At 39.0% G+C, this 24,000-nt stretch overlaps 1 protein-coding gene across 3 annotated transcripts in view; it reads left to right on the top strand.

Annotated features, from left to right (window-relative positions):
* B3GLCT (beta 3-glucosyltransferase) overlaps positions 1–24,000 on the top strand; it is a 65,779-nt gene that overhangs the window by 27,009 nt on the left and 14,770 nt on the right. For 2 of the 3 annotated variants that reach the window (XM_064441053.1, XM_064441055.1), the window contains 5 exons: positions 6,759–6,835; positions 10,903–11,014; positions 16,056–16,192; positions 17,514–17,577; positions 23,471–23,602. In XM_064441053.1, the coding sequence (XP_064297123.1) occupies positions 6,759–6,835; positions 10,903–11,014; positions 16,056–16,192; positions 17,514–17,577; positions 23,471–23,602 (522 nt within the window). The remainder of the gene's footprint in view (positions 1–6,758; positions 6,836–10,902; positions 11,015–16,055; positions 16,193–17,513; positions 17,578–23,470; positions 23,603–24,000) is intronic. The other variant, XM_064441054.1, reaches the window with a different exon arrangement.

Raw genomic sequence — 24,000 nt, 5'->3', positions numbered from 1 at the left:
TAGATTACTTCAGGCTTTCTGAGGAGCAAAACAAAACATCTATTTATTGGATATTCTGTTTTGTTAACAACATGTTTTTTTAAAAAAACTTTCTTGCGGCCTTTGAATATTTAAAGGGGGCTTGTAAGGAAGGTGGGAACAGACCTTTTAGTAGGGCCTGTTATGATAGGACAAGGGATAATGGTTAGTTTTAGACTGGATACAAGGAAAAAAATTTTTACAGTGAGGGTGGTGAAACACTGGCACAGGTTGCCCAGAGAGGCGGAAACATTCAAGGTCAGGTTGGACTAGATGACCTTTAAAGGTCCCTTCCAACCAAAACTATACTATGGTTCTATGAAAACAGCTTAAAGAAAGAAATAGAGCAAATGTTAAAAAGGCCGTGGCCATCTTGGAGAAGCTCCCAAATAACTGACTTGTTAAACAGAAGCAAAGTACTTTTGTTACAGTTGTATTGTAAAATAGTAATTTAAATCATTCATGAGTTTTATTGAAGGGGTATATTGAAGTAATGTTTTGCCCTGGATTTTTGGACTTGGTGCTCTGACAAATATTGATACTTATGTCTTTAAAATATGAAAAATATTTGAAATGTGTATTGTAGTTTTCAATGTTGAAGCCAATTGTTAGAATATAGAGAAGATATAGTGTACAGTGTAGTATTTGATGGTGGCATTTCCTAGCAAATTGGCTAACCCACTAGGTTTAGGGGTAGGGGATTAGCTCTTACTTTCTGTCATTTTAGAAACCCTTCAGGGTGTCTACAGAAGTGGCATGTTTGTGAAAATGAAGCTGTAAGGAGACTTCAGTGTGTATTCCACAGCTCTGCTTTGTCAAAGTAGTCATAACGGGTGACTGGAAGAGCTTGGTTATTTAACCTCCCAAGGGAGGGCTGAGAAGAGGGTAGATAGGCTAGCTCTGAATGTATCTTAGTATTCATTTTTGTAAGGAAGATAAGAGTGTAGGGAAAAAGTTGTTAAGTGCTCTTAGAGCATAGAGAGCAAAAACTAGGAAAACTTTCTAATTCTGGAACTATGCAATTCAACAACAGCATCTAGGGTTAGGATTCTCCCTTCTGCCCCCAGTTTTGCATTTCATGAGGCAGTTTAATAAACTTTAAAAGCACAGGGATATATGCAAGGCACCTACAGATACCAGCATACTGGACTTATTAAGAGCAGATTCCTATACACTACTGTATTTTTCTATAATATAAGTTTGCTAATTGCTTTGATCAGGTGGCTCAGTAATATAACAATAAACATATTACTGGCTTGTTTTGCGTTTCACCGCAGTTCCCTATCTGTTTATACAGAGTCTTAAAATATTATATCATATAGGGCATACAGTAAATAGTGGTGAGCAACATCCAGTTTGAATTATCTTCTAAAAACCATGTTCTCACTAAACCGTACACTAAGGGCAAGGTTTAGTTATGCTTTGATGAAATTCAGTGGAAAAGAAAGGAAGCACAGATCTGCTAGGGGGTCTTAGAGGATATGACCTAGCTGTTGCTCTGGAAGTCCTATTTTAGCTGGGGATGATCTCTGCCATCCTGGGTGCTCAGAGGTATGTTTTGGCCTTGTAGTCTATGAAATCTTAGCTCTTTTGTTTGTTTTTTTTTTACACCATACTGTTTTGTTCTCTAATAATTGTGCATGTCTCATATAGGTTTTGGTAGATTAATATGAAATTGCATGCAGTACAGAAAGATATCAGATACTTGTTTCAGTTTAGCAATTCTCTTAATTATTTCTTAGCAATTCTTTTACTGTGAATAATCATCATCTTCATTGGATATGTGTCATGGTTTAGCCCCAGCTGGCAACCAGGTGTCACGCAGCTGCTCGCTCACTCCCCCACAGTGGGAAGGAGGACAGAATCAGAAGAGTAAAAGTGAGGAAACTCATGAGTTGAGACAAAGACAGTTTAATAGGTAAAGCAACAGCCGTGCGCCCAAGCAAAGCAAAACAAGGAATTCATTCACTCCTTCCCATGGGCAGGCAGGTGTTCAGCCATCTCCAGGAAAGCAGAGCTCCATCACATGTAACAGCTACTTGGGAAGACAAACACCATCACTCCAAACATCCCCCCCTTCCTTTTTCTTCCCCCAGCTTTATGTACTGAGTATGGCATCATATGGTATGGAATATCCCTTTGCTCAGTTGGGGTCAGCTCTCCTGGCTGTGTCCCCTCCCAGCTTCTTCTGCACCCGGCAGAGCACGGGGAGCTGAAAAAGTTCTTGAGCAGTGTAAGCACTACTTAGCAACAACATCTCTGTGTTACCGACACTGTTTTTTGTAGCACAAATCCAAACCACAGCCCCATACTAGCTACTGTCAATAAAATTAACTCTATCCCAGGCCAAACCAGGACAATATGCTGTTTCCCCAAGGCTTGTCACATGTTAATCAAGAGGTATTTTAATGTTTAGATTCAAGGCCCGGAGTTTGGTTTCAGTTCTGTTGACGATTTGCTGTGAAATTGAGTGTGTCACTAGCATCTTTGTACTTTGACTTGCGTAAATAAAACCAGATTATTGTAAAGGTATGTATGAGGCTGTGTCAATGTCTTTTGAATTGAAGATGTGGATCTAACCCCTTTATTCACACTTAGGTTCGTTGGGTTTTTTTTTCCTGTGTAGAGTTTGCAATTGTAATCTGGAAGTGGGGAGGATGGTTTCTTGGTCTTGGAAAGTGATTAAAATCTTTTTAGATTAAATTTGACTTATGTCATATGTAAAGTTTTAATGTGTGAAACCATATGGGCTGTGTAACTGTTGAAACAACAGTTTCAAGATAAAATAACCAGTGAATACAGTATCTCATGAAACTCTCTTACAAATGCATCCCTGTACACAGGCACAGTGTGTAAGTTTCTTCTCACTACCTGGACTATCTAGCCATCCCCTGATGAGCCAGCCTGCACTTGCCCTTTCACTCCCCAAAGGTGGTATCGGGTACTTTTTGCCGTTTTTCTGTCCTGGTACTGAAGGTAGAATAAATAAAATTAATAGGTCAGTCCACTTCCACTAGGTTCGGACTGAAAATACATAAAATGAGAAAGGAAAAGCAACAGAGACACTCCTCTGTCTTTGGAAGAGGCCATTCTACCTGTACAGTGTTTTTTTAAGCATCGCCATTATTAAATCAGAATTGATACATTATTAGAGATGCTTGGAGGAAAGGTGTATACAGGACATGTATTTTCATGTTTTAGAGGAAGTTGGGTAGAGAAAGATCAGGTTTATGTGACCGTCAAAAAGAAAAGATACCTTGCAAAACTATCACATTATCTCCAGAAAGAGTGCTTTTTCTTTATCATCATTCCTTTGATCTGCACAAAGGAAAGAGTTAGGTTGGGGTTCTTTTTTTTTGTTAGAGATGACACCTGAGTATATGGTACAGCTACTTAGATTATGTAATTTACTTCATACCTTTTGCACAGGCAAATGTTGTTTGTATCTAAAATGAATACAACTTCAGCCTTTAGTGTGATACAGACACTGAATATATTAACTACTCTTATCTCTGTCTGGCTCCTATTGTGCATGAAATATGTGGCCGCGTACAAATACTAGCATAACTGCAGGGTTTGTACGCTTGTAAAAACAAATATGCTTGTAAAGACAGAGGTTTACCCTTTTATCTGCAATCCCATAAGCAAACATATTTTAATGTTTTTTCCATGAAGTGGTTACAGGTTAGTGAAATACCAGATGTTGAGCATACTTTTACTAAGATTTGTTACTTCTGCTAAAAAACCTCTGGACTTCTTTGGTTTTGCAGTAAAGTGAAATTAACCAGAAAGGTGTTGGATAGATTGGCTTGAACTAGAACCAAAGATCAGAACCACTGATATTTTATGTGCAGCTGAATATCCTGCTCCAAATTAGAGTTTTGGCATTGTTTCTTTTCAATTTGGGTCATTTACAATGGCATAAATATTTTTAAAAACAGTAAAGCATTACATTTTATAGGCTCAATGCACTCCTGAGGGACATGGTTATTCTTTAGAGTGGTACAGGTGTTTTCTTTAGTGCATGAAATTTGAAGGTTTTATGTATTTCTAGGTGCTATGCTTAACTACCCTCAAAAAGGATTTAAGGCAGACTTGACAGAATCAGGAAGTAGTTTGAACTTTATCTAACAGCTTTCCTTAGAGAATGAATATTTTTTGTGTTTAAATGTGAATTTTATGTTAATAGAATTGGCTTATATTCATAGGAAGCATTCATCAAACAAAAATATTTGGCATATGCATGGTATAAGTGGAAAGGAATTAGGCCTTTGAGAGGTCAAGATGGTTTGTCGTAAGAGCTGCCAAATCTGCTAGCCTGACCAAGGTGAGGCTGCTGCAGCTCAGTGTCCCCAGGTCTGGCCAGTAGCGAGGCTGAGCATGTGTTCCCAGTAGGTACACGTGCATGCAAGCACACACTGTGTGTACATACTTAAGCTGTCACCCACCTCGATGAACCACAAACCACAGCACTCTCACAAACACAAACTGCACCAATGTCCTGACCTTGTTTCACCTTTTGGGTTGGTCAGGATGAAACCCTGTTTGTGGAATGTGTATACATAACTATACATCTCTACAATATAGATGCCTCCACTAGCTGGTCTTTGACCTTCAGTCCGTGCAGTTGCTGGTCTCCCATCCCCAGTCTCTGCAGTTGCCAGCGCATGGGCATGTGAGGCTTGCTGTGTGTCTTACAGCGCTAGGCCGGTTGCTGGTGCTCAGGCCTGCTCCTGCATGCCCACACCCAGGCGTGCACACGCTATGGGTCCTCCCAGCAGCTTTAGACACTCATAGTATCCTTTAGTTGACCCCTGGCTTCCCTGTTGCCTCATGCACAGACACACACATGCAAATGGGTCTTTCTGGTACCTGGTGCAGACTTACAAGACTATCAGTAGCTGACCCTTGCACCCCAGAGGCTCTCCTGTAGCTGGGACCTCCTGTCTCTTTCAGTAACCAACTGTTAGGCCCCTTGGTCTCCCCAGTGTCTGCCTCAGGCTTGCAGCTGCTCTGATACCTGGCTCCCAAGCGTCTTCTACTCCTAGTCCATCTTGATGCTCATGAGCAATTACACACACTGAAACACACACACACCATGCATGCACCCCACTCTCCCCTGAAGGTCCCCTCTCCAGTTGCAGGCGCTCCGACCTTCAAATACAGAGACACACAGAGCCTCCTGCCCAGGAGTTACAAATGGAATTTAAGATGACAGGACAGACTGCAGTGATCCGTGCAGGGCATGGCCAGACAAGCTTCCCAGCCAGCAATCTGTTTCAAGTGACCAACCCCTTTTTTCCCTGTGTTTACCAATGGTGGTTGTTCCTCAAACCACCCTGATCCCTCTTTTCCTGGTCTTTCGTCTTCCCTAAGCATCTCGTAATAAGGTTTGTGCCATCCCAAGGTGCTCTTCTGAATCCTGTAATGAGTCCTATGCCCCTGTAGGCAGTAGCCCCTTGTCAGACTATAAGGTGAGTAGGGAGCCTTTTCCTTCTCTTTAGCTAGTGAGGGTCACAGCTGGACAGGCTTATGGCTCCCCTGGGACAGCCTTGGGGGGAGCTGGGTCAGGGTGCTCCCTTTTCTCCAATTACATTACTGGCACTCCTACCCTGTTACTGTTCCTCTGTGCTGCTTTGTGTTTATGGTGATGAGCCTTTAATCATGAAACAGTTTGTATAATGGAAAGGTGGGATGATCATTTACTTGCTAGTATTAAATCATTTAGGTTAAAGTGCAGTGCTTTGTTAGGTTAATTGTTGTAATGGGATGTACTTAGGTGGTGAGGAAGTTTAGATAAACTGGGAGGCTAGGCTTTTCTGGCAGGAAGATTTTTTGCTTCAGTACTGGTACAGTTACCTAACCCAAAGGATTTAGATCTTTGTAGAGGCAGCTGAGACTCTAATGATGCTGCAGTAGAGAATTGTACTTCCAAATGCAGTAAATCAATAGAGTAAGATACTGCCTATATATATAGAGGGATATATATATAAATATCCCACTTTTTACATGTCTAATCTAGTGAATAAATGATGCACTTTGTTTTATCAGAGGACCATGTTTTAAAGGGTGTTTTCTTGGGAACTACCCCAGAATGACAGCTTGTCTGCTAGACATCAGAATCTGCCCCACCAAAGAGATAACAAAAGAGCAAAGAAATTTATGAAAAGCTTTTCCTTTGTAGGAAGCTTCTTTGATTTTTTTTTGGGAATAAAAAATGCTAACTCCTCATTTTGATTTTTGTGTAAATCCATGGGTTTTCGTCTTGATGTTAACGTGAGAGGTCAAAGCTGAACTCAGCAAAGTATAGAGTGTTAGAACTCTCACATAAGCTCTGTGTAATGTAATTGCCCAATAGAAGCCTTTGTAGAATACCCTACGTTATTTATAAGTCTTTCTTTACAGTGGTGGGATTTTATGATGTGGTAAGGAAATTAGGATGATATATTGCTTAATTGATTTCATGGGACCTCTACAAAACATTTAACTTGAAATGTATTAGCTTTGTATCTAACAAACAGTTAAGAAATAAAGAGTCGAAAGAAGTACTTTCCCTAAATTGTAGGTCACCTTGTTTTGTACCTATCCTAAGTCATCAATTCTGCAGGTCTCCTTGCTGGTAAAAAACAATGAAGAACTAAGTAGTCATGCCAGAGTAATTTTTTTAAGATTAGTTGGTATTTAGGGAAAAAAGTGCATATAATTCAAGTTTAATGGGAATATTTTTGTTTTTCTTAAAGGAATTACCTACGGTTCTGCTTATTCATCAGATGGATGGGCACGAAGGTGCATGGACAATATTACCATTAATGAGAGAGTAAGTATAATGAATGCCAGTTACTTTTGGAATTTTTTGTAACCAAGAGTATAAATATTAATTAGACATCTTTTTTCAGAGGGGAAGTTTTGGAATGCAAGTTGCAACCTTATCTTTTCACCTTCTTACTCTATTTTTTTGCGGTTTGTTTTGCGAAACAATTTTCTGTTAAATTTCATTAAATAAGAGAAAGCTATTTTAAATGAAAGAGCAACAATAATATAATGTAACTGACCAACTACCTTCTTCAAAGCATTGTGGGTTTTAAAATTATTAGGGAAGTAAACTAGGCAAAAAATACCATTTTTAAAAATCTGTAATTTCATATTTGATCCCACTTCTCACAGTGTAAGGTGTGAGGTATTTCAGAATTTGTGACCTTTCAGATTACTTGGCTGAATGAAGTGGATAAATAATTTTAAAAAAATAAATAGTTTTGCCTGTTTGGGGTTTCTATCTTTTATTGCTTACAGTGTTTCTAAGAGGTGGTATGCCTCAATAGTGAAAAGGTGTAGGTTTCAACATCTTTTTAGAACCTTATATGGCCAGTTTTCATCTTAGGATGGTCAGAGAAGACAGGTAATATCAAATATCTTTTCTTCTTAGCTTTTGCAGATGTCTCCGAGGAAGACATGCTGCATTTACATGGTAGTATGTTGCAAAATTTTAGGAAGTAATGATGTTTGTTTCAGAAACTCCTAAAGCTCCATGGTGCTGAAGGCTATTCTTTGCCTAAAACTTGCTTTTGAAATTGATGCCAGAGGCTCTGCAGCCTCTTGAGGCTTAATTTAGTTAATATAATTTGCTAGAGTTATTCAGAAGGATGTTTTTGTTTTGTTTTGAGGTTTTTTCATCAGAGTGGTTGCAGGACATGATGCCTTTCCTTCTGCTTTCCATTGCTTTCTGTGTGCATAGAAACATGAAAATAATGCTTGTGTAGTAGCTATCTTTGAGATACATATAAACTGTGAAATGAAGCAGAAGGAGACTTAAAGTAAATTGAAAAACTGGAAGATGATGTTCCAACTATCAGTCATCTTTGTTTTTCATTCTTAGGTCCTATTTCACTGACCTAGTGGCTCCTCTTCTGAATTATGTATGTCTTGGTGATAGGGTTTACGGACACAGCTCTTAAAATATGGCAAAACTCAGAAGCAAAAATACAAATGCTCATTTGTGTGATAAAGCAGAAGAAAATTCTTTAGAAGTCAGGAGAGTAATCTTAAGTGGAAGATTTCCATCTTGAGAATTCAGGAACATGGATTTCCTTGTCTGCTGTTCCACTTACCCCTGTTGGCAAAACGAAGATATGAGGTAGTTTAGAAGTATGCCAATGTTGTGAGGCTTTACTGTTTAGTTTTCTCAGTGGACAGAAGAGGAGGAAGGGAGAGCAGCCCATTCTGCAGCAGCTGATGATGCTTGGAATTGTGATACAAGATACATTCTTATCTGAAAACTGCTTTCAGAAGAATGGTTTTCCTCAGCTCTTTAGTTGTCAGCTTTTTTAAGGAGGCCTCTAAACAGTTATGACAATCCTTAATTTTTAGTTCTTGGGCACAGGTTAATTTTGACAAAGTACTTCATTTTAGAAGATGTAATAATACATCAATGGATGTCTTATGACACAGTACCCTTACTGTTTCCAGAAGGCCCATAACATTTCTTCTCAGCAACTATGTTCATTAAGCAGAGAAGAAATCCCATTTTGAAATTATTACCCCCAAACTGGATCTTGCCTGAGTATCTCCAATGGCTCCTTGCAACCTGAAATCCAGATTTATGTGCTGTGAGATCTACAAAAGAATCTTTGCAGGCCTTAAATACTTAGCCTTGAATATAATTCTGTTTGTCCATCAATAGCTAGATGAACAGATCATTCTTTTTGTGAACTTGCATGTGCTGTATTCACAAGATGCAGTAATTCTTTTCATGGGGTCATTCTAGTGTTTTGTCCTTACCCTTCACCTGCCTGCTTTCATGTAAATCGAGATATTTCTCTACTAAAGTTCTAGCTGAGCTCTAAAGCATGAGAGAAAAGCCTTCAGTCTTCACGGGGCATTGAATACTGTACATTATTTTAAAACCTGAGGATGTCTCATACCCTTTCTGTACTTGTTTGGCAAGTTTTAGAAGGAACAGCTAGAAGGTGTCTTTCCCAGCGATTGTATCTTGTTTGCTTGCCTGAATGGTAGAGAGTTGCCCCGATTTCAGTGTTGGGTAGGCAACAAGTATATGCTTCTAAGAACTAAAAGGGTAAATGGATTGTGAGTTCTTCTGGCTATTATAGTTTAGCAGATGAAGTATCATAAACAGAAAGCAGTGAATAATCAAATACCATTGCAAGACACAGAGGAAAGGTAGCTTTTTGGGAAGATAACTGTCATGGTTTAGCCCCAGCTGGCAACCAGGTGTCATGCAGCCGCCCACTTACTCTCCCGCAGTGGGAAGGAGGACAGAATCAGAAGAGTAAAAGTGAGGAAACTCATGAGCTGAGATAAAGACAGTTTAATAGGTAAAGCAACAGCTGCGTGCCCAAGCAAAGCAAAACAAGGAATTAATTTACTCCTTCCCATGGGCAGGCAGGTGTTCAGCCATCTCCAGGAAAGCAGAGCTCCATCACATGTAACAGTTACTTGGGAAGACAAATGCCATCACTCCAAACATCCCCCCCTTCTTTCTTCTTCCCCGAGTTGTATATATGCTGAGCATGGCATCTTATGGTATGGAATATCCCTTTGCTCAGTTGGGGTCATCTGTCCTGGCTGTGTCCCCTCCCAGCTTTGTGTGCACCCCCAGCCCACTCGCTGGTGGGGTGGGGTGAGAAGCAGGAAAGGCCTTGACTCTGTGCAAGCCCTTGCTCAGCAGTAACTAAAACATCTCTGTGTTACCGACACTGTTTTTTGTAGCACAAATCCAAAACACAGTCCCATACTAGCTATTGTCAATAAAATTAACTCTGTCCCAGCCAAAACCAGCACAATGACTTGTCCCAGATGAAAGAAGACTGAACTAGCTTAACACCTGACAACTATCTGGTGCTTCTAGCATGTAATTAAAAGACCTGCAGAGGCAGGTATTACATGTATTACATGTTCTAGCATAAGTATTTTTCAGATAGTGGGTTTGGGTGTTGGGTTTGGTTTGGTTGTTTGGTTTTTTTTGTAAATACCATTCCGTAAAACATAAATGATCCTATCACCCTTTTTTACTTACTTTTGCTGACTTACATTTCTGTTGTTTATTTTCATTGCTGATTTCATCAGTAGACAATGCTCTAGAGGAAGAAATCTGTAATGTTTATAGATGCTAATTTTTTTATCCATCTCCTCAGATGATTTGTTTAATTAAATCAATGTAAAAGCTATGCAGAGGAAACTGGACAAGTAAAGATTGGAGGTATTTACCATTAGGATGTTATGAATTAAGAAGGCTTTGTTTTGCTAATTAGTGGAAGAATTAAGGTAGGAGGAGTAGAGAAATGAGGAATAAGAATTTTCTGGAGTCAGGAATCCTGCATAGAGATTAGTGTTAGCTTTGAGGAAGGTAGTGGAGTCCCTTCAGTCTGTGAAGTTTCACTGTACTGAAAAAGCTAATGAAGTTTTTAAGTTGCAGATGATGATTATGATCATTGTCAAACAGCTGTGAGAAAACCTGTTATTAGATGTTTTTGTGATTGTTGCAGGGGTGTTAGATGCCCAACAGTGGGGCTTCTTGGAAGAAAGTTAAGGTACTATGGGGAAGGTAACTTTAACCTACCTATAAACTGAACTCATAGATGGCTATTAGACCTGTAGCACCTATACATTTCTGAGTGGACATTCTTTTATGTATCTCTATTCCCTTCTTTCTGGAATAACTGGTGCTATATGAATAGATAGCAGCAGAGGCAATATCTTTATCCATTCACTATAGCCTTTGATATATAATTCTAAGTTAGCAGTAAAAGTTTATGTTTCTGTGTAAAAGAATAATTGATTGCAAAGTACTTATATTTGGGGATTGTGGGTTGAATCTATCATTCTGTTCACAAGCCAGTTTATTAGTAAAATGTTAATTTCTTTTGTTAGCTTCTCTGTTACCTATGGTGGGAACTCCTCATGGATTTTCTTCTGTGAAGAAGATACAAGAATACAAGTTGTAAAGCTGCTAGAAACACTTGGAAGATTTGATGCGTCTAAGGTGAAATAAAAATCTAGATATTTAACTTTCTTCTGAATGTGCTTGAATGGGTTTTTAGATGAAACGTGGAATCATTTTAAGTACAAAAGTATAAATACAGGATTTTAGAGTTCCTACTTACGGAACAGTTTCTGTGGTCCAGAATTTAATTTGATAACACTGCCTGGATAGCTCAGAGCTCCAAGCTTTGGAAAAGATGTATTCAAACATCTTAAAATAGGGAGATAGGTTTCTGTGGCTGAGGCTGAGAGTGAGCAAGGTGTTTAACATGAAGCAGGATGAGTGCCTGTCTAGCTGTTGAAGAACTGTTAAAATTGAGCAGAGAAAAGATTCCTTCTGTGGGTAGTCTGAAAATGACGCAGTATCAGTAAAAAGATGAATATAGTCTGCTGTGTGGTCCCCTCTCCCCATTTTCCTGTCTGTCATCAGTTCTGATTATCATCAGACAGATTGACTGATGTTAGTTTGACTAACTGTCTCTGAACTAATATAGTAGGCTATTTTATTTGCATTCTGTTTCTGAACTGTCTTGGTGATAAGACAGTTTTCCCTACTTGTTGGAAAAGAAATGCCAAAAGACTTGCAGAACAAAAGAAAAATGCAGTCACCAAGGAACAAAGTAAATTTGGCAATGCAACTGACACAAAAGCTGGTAATGTTTAGAATTCTCAGTGTTCAGAAAAAAATTCAGCTTGATGTCTGTCCTTTGTCTGAAATAAAAGAAGCCAAAATCTTCTCTGAAGCATGTTTTGCCTCTTTATTGTTACCTTGACTGAGTATTGAACTCAGCTTCAGGTCTCACTTCAGCATATTTATTTCTTTTGCAGGCAGATGGCCTTGTCATGTTTTCTCAACAGTTTTTTTCTAAAATGGTAATCATAATGATTCAGAGATCTTACATTTTTAAACACTTTTCAAAATGGCTGACTGAATGTATTCAGGCCTTTGGAATATCCATTTATTTCTGTGTCAGAAACACCTCCTAATCGATGTTCTCAGAAACATAAAAATTTTTGTTCTAGATGCAGCCCTTATGCCAGTTTTAATTTCTCCTTTCCATTACATGTAAATTCTTTTACAATAACAAATTATGCTCCAACCTTAAAAGGAAAATAGAATGTTTTGCTTTTGTACATAGTAATTGTCATCTTAGTGTAACAGTCTATAACTGATTCCTTATATACAGTAGTAGTCCATTGTCACAAAATTTAAGATGAGGTAGACCAGAATGAGCTCATTCATTATTCATTTTAAAATGACAGCAGTCTGCATAATAAAAAGCTGGTATACTTTAATCACAATAAAAGGTCTGCAAAGGACATGTGAATAGTTGATGAATTTGCAGCTTTCAATCTGGATACGTAGGGATTAGTAACAGAACTATTGAAACTGATATGAATGTAATACCGAGTGAAAACAGATGTGTGAATGCATCATGAGAGACTGTGGAGGAGTGTTAAGATAATGACCTGCATTGATAACCAAGGACATTATTGACTGCAGTAAAACTACAAAACTCACAAAAGTGAGGAGTATCACATTTATGTAAAGACCTCAAGGCAAGCACTTAGATGGTGAATTATATCTGAACATGAGGAAAAACTTTTTTACTGTGAGGGTGACTGAGCATTGGGACGGGTTGCCCAAAGAGGTTGTGGAGTCTCCATCCTTGGAGATAACGCGCAAGCTGTCTGGACATGGTCCTGGGCAACCTGCTGTATAGGTGGCCTCTTCAGGAGGGGAAGCTAGTCCAGATGATCCCCAGAGGTCCTTTCCAACCTCAACCCCTCTGTGATTCTGTGTTTCAACAGAAGATTGACTCAACCTGTGCATTCATAATGGAAGGTGGCAGCAACGTTAAACTAAATTGAATCACAGAATGGTAGGGGTTGGAAGGGACCTCTAAGAGATCATCTTGTCCAACGCCCCTGCTTGAGCAGGGACACCCAGAGCAGGGGGCACAGGAACATGTCCAGGTGGGGTTTGAACGTCTCCAGGGAAGGAGACTCCACAGCCTCTCTGGGCAGCCGGTTCCACTGCTCTGTCACCCTCACAGGAAAGGAGTTTTTTCTCATGTTTAGGTGGAACTTCCTGTGTTCCAACTTGTGCCCATTGCCCCTTGTCCTGCCATTGGGCACCCCACTGAAAAGAGCCCAGTCCCATCCTCTTGACACCCACCCATCAGATATTTATGAGTACTGATAAGATCCCTCCCTCAGTCTTCTCTTCTCCAGGTTGAACAAACCCAAGTCTCTCAGCCTTTCCTCATAAGGGAGATGCTCCAATCCCCTGATCATCTTGGTAGCTCTCCGCTGGACTTGCTCGACCAGTTCCCTGTCCATCCTGAACTGGGGTGCCCAAGACTGGACACAGTACTCCAGAGGTGGGCAGAGAAAAGGGGGAGGATAACCTCTCGCGACCTGCTGGCCACACTCCTTTTAATGCACGCCAGGATACCGATGGCCTTCTTGGCCACAAGGGCACAGTGCTGGCTCAGGGTCAGCTGTTGTCCCCCAGCACTCCCAGGTCCTTCTCAGCAGAGCCGCTTTCCAGTAGTTCAGCCCCCAGCCTGTACTGGTGCCTGGGGTTGTTCCTCCTCAGGTGCAGGACCTTGCACTTGCACAATTTGGCGCGTTTGTCTTGGTATTTGTGAGTAAGGGATACAAAAGTGAGTGGGTAGAATCAAATTGATTAGCAAGCTAGGTAAAGTCTCCTCTGCCCTCTCTGAGGTCTGGTATTGAGTTTTGTTGCATTACATTCCTTCAGCTATTAGTTTAAAGTGTTCTAAAGACTCTGGAGTGCTCTGATTAATGGTAGGTGATTTTTCGAAGCACAACATATTAACCATCTGGTGGATGGTAGTTATCCATAATGCAATAAATGATTCTTTTTTTTTAATCCTCATTTTTGCCCGTATGCAATTTGATAACCATCTTTCTTTAAGTTGCTTTGTAAGTTCCTTTGCATATAACTAATTTAATCTTGTAAAGCCAGCCTGCACAGATTGACTTGTACTACATATCAGTCTAGTAAATAAACAATGTTATGACCAAATAAGCTCCAAATATTGGAGAATATTGTCTGTAACCTGGAATGCCTGCACTATGATTTGTGGCTTAATATTGCCAGAAATAATATTAAGTGAAAGCCCAACAAGGGTATATGTATGGGCTTAATTTTTGATGTTTTATAGATAAAGGAAAGGTGTTTATTTTTTTTAATCCATAGATTGTTTTGGAGAAATGTGCAGAATTAATGGGAAATGCACTCAGTGCCACACACACATATACATACACATGCATACCATGTTATGCTTGTATCGGTCCCTCAGAGAGTCCGTGTTCCTGGCAGAGGTGGCATCCCATATCTTTGACTTATGTTGCTTATATGGGCCCTGGCCATCCTTGCAGAGGTGGGGTTCCTGAAGCAGACAGCACCCCATAGCCTTGACAGAGTCTGTATGGCAAGATAAGCATCCTGGGTAGTTCCCGAGGGCTGCCCTTTTATTGCCTTTTGGGGAGGCAGGTTGAGTCCTGGCTGGAAGCCAGAGGGGTTGCTAGGCTCAGTGTCCTCTGGGGCAGCCATGCTTGCATATTCTTGCCAGGCTCAGCCGGTTGGTTTTGGCTGGAGTGTCTCCTGGTGCATGCAGGCGTCTCTTCTGCTATTTGCTGACTGCTGCACCATGGCCAACTCTCAGTCATTGCTCCTCATCAACTCTGGGAAGCTATAAAATTTAGCTAAGTCTATATAGCAACATCTGCTTGGAGTTGGAAGGATGGCTATTGAGACGTGAGATCCTCTTGGAGTTAGACTCCTTTTTTTGGATGTTTCTACATTACTTTTGCTTTAATATTTTCCTTTTTTGTCTTGAGTTTTGTGTAAATTATTTCTTTATCTCGTGTGAAGTGTATGAACTGGGCTAATGCCTTGAAGGAATTTTTCATTGTTGCCAGTAGTTGCCTCTTTAAAAGAGGAGAAAAATCAAATATGACAGGGAGCATGGAGAAAGAGAATCTTTTGTGAAAAAACAGTTTTCTTGACTTTGAATCTATTTTAGTGGTGAATTGTCAGGAATTGATAAATTGTCAGGAAAAAGAAAAGCCTGAGTTACTGTCATAATGCAAAGAACTTCATACTTTAAAGATTTAATATAACCATTAAGGTGATTCGGAATTCTGATTGTTTGTACTTGTAGGCCTGAGAAGCAGTTTTTATATATTTCTTTTACATTATAGATATATATACACCTATATTCTTTTTTCCCTTCATTACAGTCCTTATGCTGCAAAAAATTTGGGGGTATACTTGTTTTATATCCATTCTAAACAGAAAGATTAAGACAACTGACAGTGATGTTCAAGTAGTAGTGTTGAAGTCTGTTAATTATTTTCAGATACAGCAGAGTCAGCAGTAAATTTTTAAACACTGTTATTTAAAATTTTACTACTGCTACTACTACTTAATTTTTTACTTTACAAATGCATACTTGAGACCTTCTTCATTTAACTGTTTTGAAGATCAGGGTATTTAAAATCTATTTGCTTTTTAAGTTCCCTGCATAAAAGAGGATAGACAGATGGAAATTCAAAGCGGATATATGTAAAGTTCCTGAATGCAATGCTTTTGAGCGTCTTGTCTAGTCAATAGTCTGGGCAGTTAAGCACTGGAACAGGTTGCCAAGAGAGCTTGTGGAGTGTATTCAAAACAGGACTGGAAAGAGTCCTGGGCAACCTGCTCTGGCTGACCCTGCTTGAGCAGGGAGATTGGACTAGACAATCTCAAGAGGCTTCTTCCAGCCTTGACCCTTCTATGGTTCTTTGAATAGGTGGAATCCAGGGCATATGCTGGAGTTTGAAAATACAGTATGTATTTTAATTCAGAGAACTGCCTTTAGTTTTATTTTTTTTGTCTGGATTATTGTGAACAATATGCTTCCCTTGTTTTTGTTTTCAGGTTTGCTTTATTCAGCATGAATGCAGTCATCACTTTCACTAAAAGGATGCTGTAGATGAACAAAATTGTTTCCTATATTCCTTTACAGGAGTGGTTTTTAGGTAAAGCATTATATGATGAAGACTCTACAATAATTCACCATTATGCCTTTGCTGAAAATCCTGCAGTCTTTAAATTTCCAGATTTTGCTGCTGGTTGGGCACTTAGCATTCCACTTGTTAACAAGTAAGAATTGAATTTTTAATCACTTCTTGCTTATTTATAGTAATTAAGAATGTTTAATTTATACAATTTTTCTAGATGCTAATCAATATTATTTTAGTGAGTTATGATTTTGTGTGGATTAATATTTTTCTATAAAAGATGAAGGTGTTCCTGCAGTATAGTTGGAGGTCTGATTGCACATCATGTAGATATGCAAAGTGAAATTTTAATTTTGAGCCATCTTTGAACTGAAGCTGCTGATTGCAGTTTAGCTATGGCGGACAGCTTAAGATGTACTTGACCAGCACAGGCTGGCCTCTCATGGATTTGACTTCAGACCCTACACTGAGCTTTTGCTGCTGCCACCTATATTGTCAGCATCTGTGCCGATACGTGTAAGTCTGCTTTAGTTTGAGGATCTAAAGTGCGTAGCAAGACATTCAACCAGGCACAGTAATGTACAACTAGCTCTGTGTATGCCTACATGGACCTGCTCCTACTATAAACCTACCAAGAAAATACTTCTTTGATAAAATTCCATTTCTTCCTTATTCTACACATTCTAAGCGTAATTATTATAAATAAACAGTTAGGAATTCATTAGTAGACAAGGGTACAGAAATAGATTTCTGTACCATTGCTGTGTGCGCAATTTATTTTGCTTCAATCTGCCTATCGGAAGAACATCATGTCAGCTAGTTAGTACTTTAGTCCAGTACTAGTCATTCAACTAGTCCAATATCATCTCTTGCCATTTTAAAAATGTATTCTCCCCCAGACAGCAGTTTTATTCCTGGATTTTAGAGTGACTACATTGCCCTCCAAAAGTGTTTCTCGTGCTATAGAGACAACCTAGATGTTTATTTCAGGTTAGATGCTTATTTTCTAAGTGAGATTTGAAAAGTTGATAGATTTCAGAAGTTGAATACATCTTGCTGTAGCAAGCATTGATGCTTTCATAAATTGAAGGTGCCTAAATACTGTGCTTTGTAATACACAAAAAGAGAATATTGTCTGAAGTTTGAGATGCTGATCAATACTGAGCTTCAAATGTGCTGCTTCCTTTAATGATGAGAACTTTCTTCACGGGCAGGAAGAATGTATCAAAATGTGTCTGCTAAAAACTAATATTAGCATCATCACACTATGCTCAGATAAAAAAATGGTATGAAAAAGAAATATAAGGTGCTTCTTGGGGCAATAAATACAGGTGCGATTTTTTTTCCCCCTCATAAGATGGTCAGTAATACCAGCCACACTTTGTTGCATACACTAGTGATTGATTTCTTTTTTTAATGTTTTTTTTTTTTTTGAGTAAATGTCTTCATCTTTAATTGTATAGGCTTGCAAAGAAGTTGAAAAGTGAACCACTCAAGTCAGACTTTACAATAGATTTAAAGCATGAGGTAAGCAGTGATGTGATGAAAGAAAAAATAGTCTCTATTCTATATATTTGAATGATGACAAATGATAATGGAAATAACAGGGTTTTCTTAGACTTTGCTAAAAAGGTGGACTGCAATGGCATGTTTAATTTCTTTCCCTTTAGAATATTGTAATACTTTAAAACTATATTTCAAACATAGAATAATTCATTAATATAATTGCATTGATATATGAATACATACATGATTGTATACAGTAAGGTATCTTCTAAGGCTTGCTCTATAAAGGAGAAAGACTTCCAATCCGTGACGTTTAAGCTGACATGAGTAGTATCTCAGATACTAGCCAGCCTCACTCACTTTCAAAATCAGACTCTTAAGAGTTAGATATGATGGACTTAATTTCCTCAAGCTATTTAAACTAACTGTTGTGTGAACAATCAGCTCAGCAACTTGTACCATGAAAGCCTGGAATTATTTTTTTTTTTCTTCTGGTTTGCAACAGTTTTAAAAGGTAGGTACTAGGTCTTTCAGAGAATAAGTGAGTTGACTGAAAGGAATATGAGAAGAAAGGAGTGGGGAGATCTGAAAGATCAGTGCTACCTTTTCTGAAGCTTTTGTATTTTTTCTGCCTTCAAAATGTTTGTGCAGACCAGGGTTTTCTACTGTCACCAAAGTGAACTCCTGAACCAAGGTAGAAGGGGAGGATGAAGGGGAGGAAGTCTTGTTTAATTTCCAGTCTTCTTTAATATCTTTATCAATGATCTAGATGAGGGGATCGAGTGCACCCTCAGTAAATTTGCAGGTGACACCAAGTTGGGTGGCAGTGTTGATCTGCTCAAGAGTAGGAAGGCTCTGCAGAGGGACCTGGACAGGCTGTATCGATGGGATGAGGTCAATTGTATGAGGTTCAAGAAGGCCAAGTGCCGGTCTTACACGTGGGTCACAACAACCTTGGGGAGGAGTGGCTGGAGAGCTGCCTGGTGGAGAAGGACCTAGGGGTGTTGGTTGACAGACAGCTGAACATGAGCCAGCAGCGTGCCCAGGTGGCCAAGAAGGCCAACAGCATCCTGGCTTTTATCAGGAATAGTGTGGCGAGCAGGACCAGGGAAGCGATCGTGCCCCTGTACTCGGCTCTGGTGAGGCCACACCTTGAATATTGTTTTCAGTTTTGGGCCCCTCACTACAAGAAAGACATCTGAGTTGCTGGAGCATGTCCAGAGAAGGGCAATGAAGCTGGTGAATGGTCTGGAGAACAAGTTTTATGAGGAGCAGCTGAGGGAGCTGGGGTTGTTTAGCCTGGAGAAGAGGAGGCTGCGGGGAGACCTTATCGCTCTCTACAACTACCTGAAAGGAGGTTGTGTGTTGGTCTCTTCTCCCAAGTCACTAGTGATAGGACAAGATGAAATGACCTCAGGTTGCATCAGGGGAGGTTTAGACCAGATATTTAAATTGGAAAAATGTCTTTCCTGAAAGAATGGTCAGGCATGGGAAGAGGCTGCCCAGAGAGGTGGTGGAGTCACCATCCCTGGAGGAATTTAAAAGACATGTAGACATGACACTTCAGGGCATGGTTTAGGAGAAATGGTGGTGTTGGGTTGACAGTTGGACTTGATGATCCTAGAGGTCTTTTCCAACCTTAATAATTCCATGATTCTATGATAATCTGGAAATAAGATTGCCGATTTTGGCCTGAAATTGAGTGATGTTGAATTCAGTATAATTTTTTAAAAATCCTAGAAGTCAGTTGTGGTTCTGGCTCAGAAAAAAAACCCACCTTACTTCAAACTACTGCTGCTGTTCCAGATCTTTATTCTGTAATGATTATAAACCTTATTTCCAACATAAATCTACAGTGTATTTCTATGGCATAACTTGGTAGTATATTTAAATGAAATTGATTTTGTGCCAAAACTATTGTTTCACATTTCAAGTTTCCCCTTCTTGACTGATGTATTTTTCAAAATCAACTGGACCCCCCATAACTTTCATTTTGCTACAAGAAACAAAGTGTTTCTTTCATCTGTTAATTTTTCTCAATAAAAGACCTTGGGCTTCACACTGTTAATCTTTTTGTGAGTTACCTCAAAGTCATTCATATATTCCCAATATTTCAGTCTACCTTAGCACTAACAAAGCCTCTAAACAGTGTCATTAAAAAAAAATCATTAGCAGACATTTCTTTTATGTGCCACAGATTGCTTAATGAAAAACAACTGATCACTCGACTGTGAATGACTTCCATCCACTTCTTATTCCGTTGGCAGTTCCTTGCATATGTTTCATTTCAAATTTATTTCCACTGATAACCTGCTTCAGCCTGGTAGTTATTCTTTCTGCACCGTCTCATTTCTCCCTAGAGACAGTTCCATTCCCCCTCATTTATTTTATAAATCACCATCTTCTCCTTCTTAAATAATTTTTATCTCTACATCCTTCATCTGTGAATCAAGACTGACAACAAATCAAAAGATATAATCTGTGATCTGTAACGATTGTGTGTAATGTTTAATTTTATGAAGAATTATAAATGTTAAGTAATGTTTTAGTTTGACAGAGTCCTGATAACATATGCCTCTAGTCCTTGGTTTTTTATTGTGCTCTTTATCAGGCTTTTTTCACCCTTCTACTTTCCAAGTCCCTATTTCTTACATCAATAACATTTATATCACTTTCCGTATGGAAGGCCTATCTTGCAAATATGGTAAAGGGTTTTTGTCATGCTGCTGCTCATCTGTAGATTGTTTTTTAGAATTTTTGTATCCACACAATATACAGCATATTCGCTGATGCTTTTTCAAAACTGGAAGTTAATAATGGATTTTTAGTATATCTAAAATTAGATTTGAACTAGGTCTAACGCTAAGAATATTTTTTGGCTTTTTATTGTAAAACCATTCCAATTGTTTTAGGAACAGCCTGTCATCCTTTTCTATAAACCAAAATGGCAGTCTAACCTCACTTCTGAAATATGATGGCTTCACACCATTTTACAGCTCTCTGTTGAAGATCTCATATTCAGTTGGAAATCTTAGCACATTATGAACTTTCATAAATAATTCATGTTAAGTTACAATTGTTAAATATTCTTTGTGCTGCAGTAGGATTGTTTTTTTTGTTGGTTCATATGATAGACATTCCTTCTGAATAGCTGAATTCTCAACTAAGACAATCTTAAACTCTTTTCAGTGGGGCGCCCAATGACAGGGCACAAGTTGGAACACAGGAAGTTCCACCTAAACATGAGAAAAAACTCCTTTCCTGTGAGGGTGACAGAGCAGTGGAACCGGCTGCCCAGGGAGGTTGTGGAGTCTCCTTCCCTGGAGACATTCAAAACCCACCTGGACACAGTCCTGTGCCCCCTGCTCTGGGTGCGCCTGCTCAAGCAGGGGGTTGGACAAGATGATCTCTAGAGGTCCCTTCCAACCCCTACCATTGTGTGGTTCTGTGAAACTGTACTGGAAGCTCCACAGAAATCCCATCCATTGATGTTATGTGGTCTTCCAGCTACAAGGCAGGGTCAAGAACCATTTACGTCCCATAATGTGAATGTGGTGACAAGGCAAAAAGATAACCTTGGAGATGTGTATGTGTGTTTATTGGCTGCTCTTACCACAAGCGCGTGTAATATGTCATTTCCATACTCCTCTACTCCAAGCACTATCAATAGTATTTTTCTTAACTGCCACTCATGCATATGCATTTTCTTCCCTATAGAGTGGTCTTTCCCTTTAGCACTTTGTTGAACTCACCTGTAACGCCAAGATCGTCTGTGTTTTCAGAATCATTTCTAAGAGAAATTAGAACTTGCAAACTACGAAACTTGTTGTATTGAAAGAACCTGCAGCTGAGTTACAGTGGTTTAGCAAGTCGCTATCAGCTGAGCAATAGCAGTGACCATGTTTGTACTCACGGCTCCCAGTTGTCTGCATCCTCTCAATTACAAGGAGAAATACAGTAATTTGAACTTCTTTCAGTGCAATCAAACTAAATGTTTTTACTTTGCAGTTGAGGGGGTCTAAGAGCACATGTGTAGTTATGACAGCCCAGTTAAAACTAGCAACTTGCTAAAAAGTCATCACTTCATTGCGTTCTAGTATGTGACTGTACCCTAGATGTTTGCTGTCAAAAAATCTTTCAAATCTGGAAGCTGAAGTTTCAAAAATATGATTTTATTCTCAAGCCTGCCCCGAGTCCTAACAGGGCCTGTAACAAACTGGCACTTCTGTTTTATTCCCTCTAAGTTCCAGAAATGGCTGTGTGCAAGTGGTTCATATTTTCTGAGGAATTGTCTGTAACTTAGAAATCTGGAATTGGTTTGGTGACTTGGGCCTGTCCAGACCATACTTAATGCTCTTGGTCTGCGCTGAGTTCTTCCTGAACACTGGGGAGAAGGAAATATGCCCTCTTAATAATAGCTTAATGATCACATTATTTGCTAAAAGAGGAGCTAAATTCTGGCCCAGGGGTGGTGGGGTTTAAAGCTAACAGTTCCTAAGTAGGCATAAAACAGTGTAAAGGAGACTCATTTTCACTGCTTTCAGTGTGTGCTGGGTTTGGTCCCATATTCCATTGAAGCACTTGTTTTCCGCACAAGAGTCATTGGGAATATGTGTAAATAACATGGGAACCAGGAACTAGAACCCAGAACTGGTTTTCCTCTCTTTGAGGAGTCCTGTTCTCCCTCCATGCAGTAGTCAGACTCCCCTTTGCTACCCTGCCGTGTTGGTTCCATGAATCTTACTTTTTGCACCATAATTCAGTTTCATGAGGTAGCATGGAGAGTCTCTGTCCCAGAATATCTATGGTTTCTTGGTGTAGGCACCCTTTTGAAAACTAGAAGCTGTAACTTCTGACTGAGGTAGAAGCAAACCTAGAACCCAGATCTATATTTTGAGTGTATGCTCGAACTGCTCTTATCCAAAGATGCTTTCACATCTTCGGCCTGTCCTCAAGAGAGGCTAAGCATCCAGAATCGGAGTGTGTGGCAGTGTATTCTCTGCCTTTTAGATTTTTAAGAACTTCATTTTGTTCTTACAAGTTTCTGAACAGTTTTATTTTTTAACAGTTTTAATTTTTTAACTGGTCTGAGGTAGGCATCCGGCAGAGAACTTTCCTGCCTGAATACTTAGTCTGGCAAAGTTATAAGCAGTGTAGAAGTATTGCAGTAGAAAGCTTGGGCAAGTCTAAGTGTTCTTGATGTGTCATGAAGTACAGATTGAGATACTATTTTTATTATGAATGGAATGTAAATACAAAGGGGTGTTTTATTAATCTTCACACATCACTGGTCTGCTTCTCCCTTTTTCTCTGTAAATTTCAGCTGGCTTTTTTGTCATTGCATTTAAAATGGACAAAAGTCTACTATAGGATACATATCTGTTACATTATCATTCATTGTATTTTACAGCTTCTCAGAGTTTCATTACTGATTTTGAGCATTTTAAATTGTCATCAGAGAATGGGTCTGTTTGAAAAGGCTGAAAATTGCCACAGAGGATGAAATAGGTCAAGCTATTCCAAATTATGAAAATAATTTAAAAAGAGCAAAAAGAGCAACACAATAAGGATTTTTGTTTACTTTGAAAAAAGGTGTAAATATTTACCACTTCTTACAAAAGTTAAAGATTAGTCATTTTCACATGCTTCAATATATGAAACTAATTGTAATTCTATGAAACAAATTTTAAAACTTGTCTGTTGATAGAATGTCTTTTATAGCAAGAAAAATTGGCTTTAGAAAGTGAACAAGAAGTCAGATATGCAGCTAGTTAACCAACTAAGGAGCAAATCTTCTACAACATCCTGTATTTTTGTTTTCTTGTTAAGTTTGTCCTGTAATATGATTTCTTTGTATGACCTGAGAATTTTTATCCACTTCCATTATTGATACAAATGTGTTCTATTTTGATAGATTGCCCTGTATATTTGGCAGAAAGGGGAAGGACCGCATCTTACGCCAGTGACCGAGTTCTGCACAGATGATATGAATTCATATAAGGTTGATCATTGTGCAACCACATTCAGTAATTTTCTGCCGCTTTGTGTAAGTACCATATTTTAAATACCATTTCCTTAGTAAAGGTAAAACTGTTATTAAAATGCATAATACCTGACTTCAAAAATCTCAAACCTTAAGAAAATATTTTTCAGTAAGTTTAAAAAAAAAGTTTGTTCTGGCATTTATCTATTTTTGGATATACTTTCAGCCTTCCATGGCACAGGATATTTCCTGGCAAACAAATATTGCAGATGCTTTAATGTGCCTTTCTACCACAATGTTTAAGCAGCCCATGATCTATAAAATACGTCTCTCAACATTTCTATGGGGTACTGAAGTATAGATAATATTTTTTCACAGATTGGAATCTAAAACTTGAGGCTAAAGATAAAATATAATACAGTATTTGGTGCATTAAAGTACAACGCATCTCTTCTAACTCT

Source organism: Phalacrocorax carbo, chromosome 1 (assembly GCF_963921805.1).
Source record: "Phalacrocorax carbo chromosome 1, bPhaCar2.1, whole genome shotgun sequence".
In the NCBI taxonomy this organism is placed as follows: Eukaryota; Metazoa; Chordata; class Aves; order Suliformes; family Phalacrocoracidae; genus Phalacrocorax; species Phalacrocorax carbo.
The sequence above is the reverse complement of the archived record's forward strand: the minus strand, read 5'-3'. Positions and strand labels throughout refer to the sequence as shown.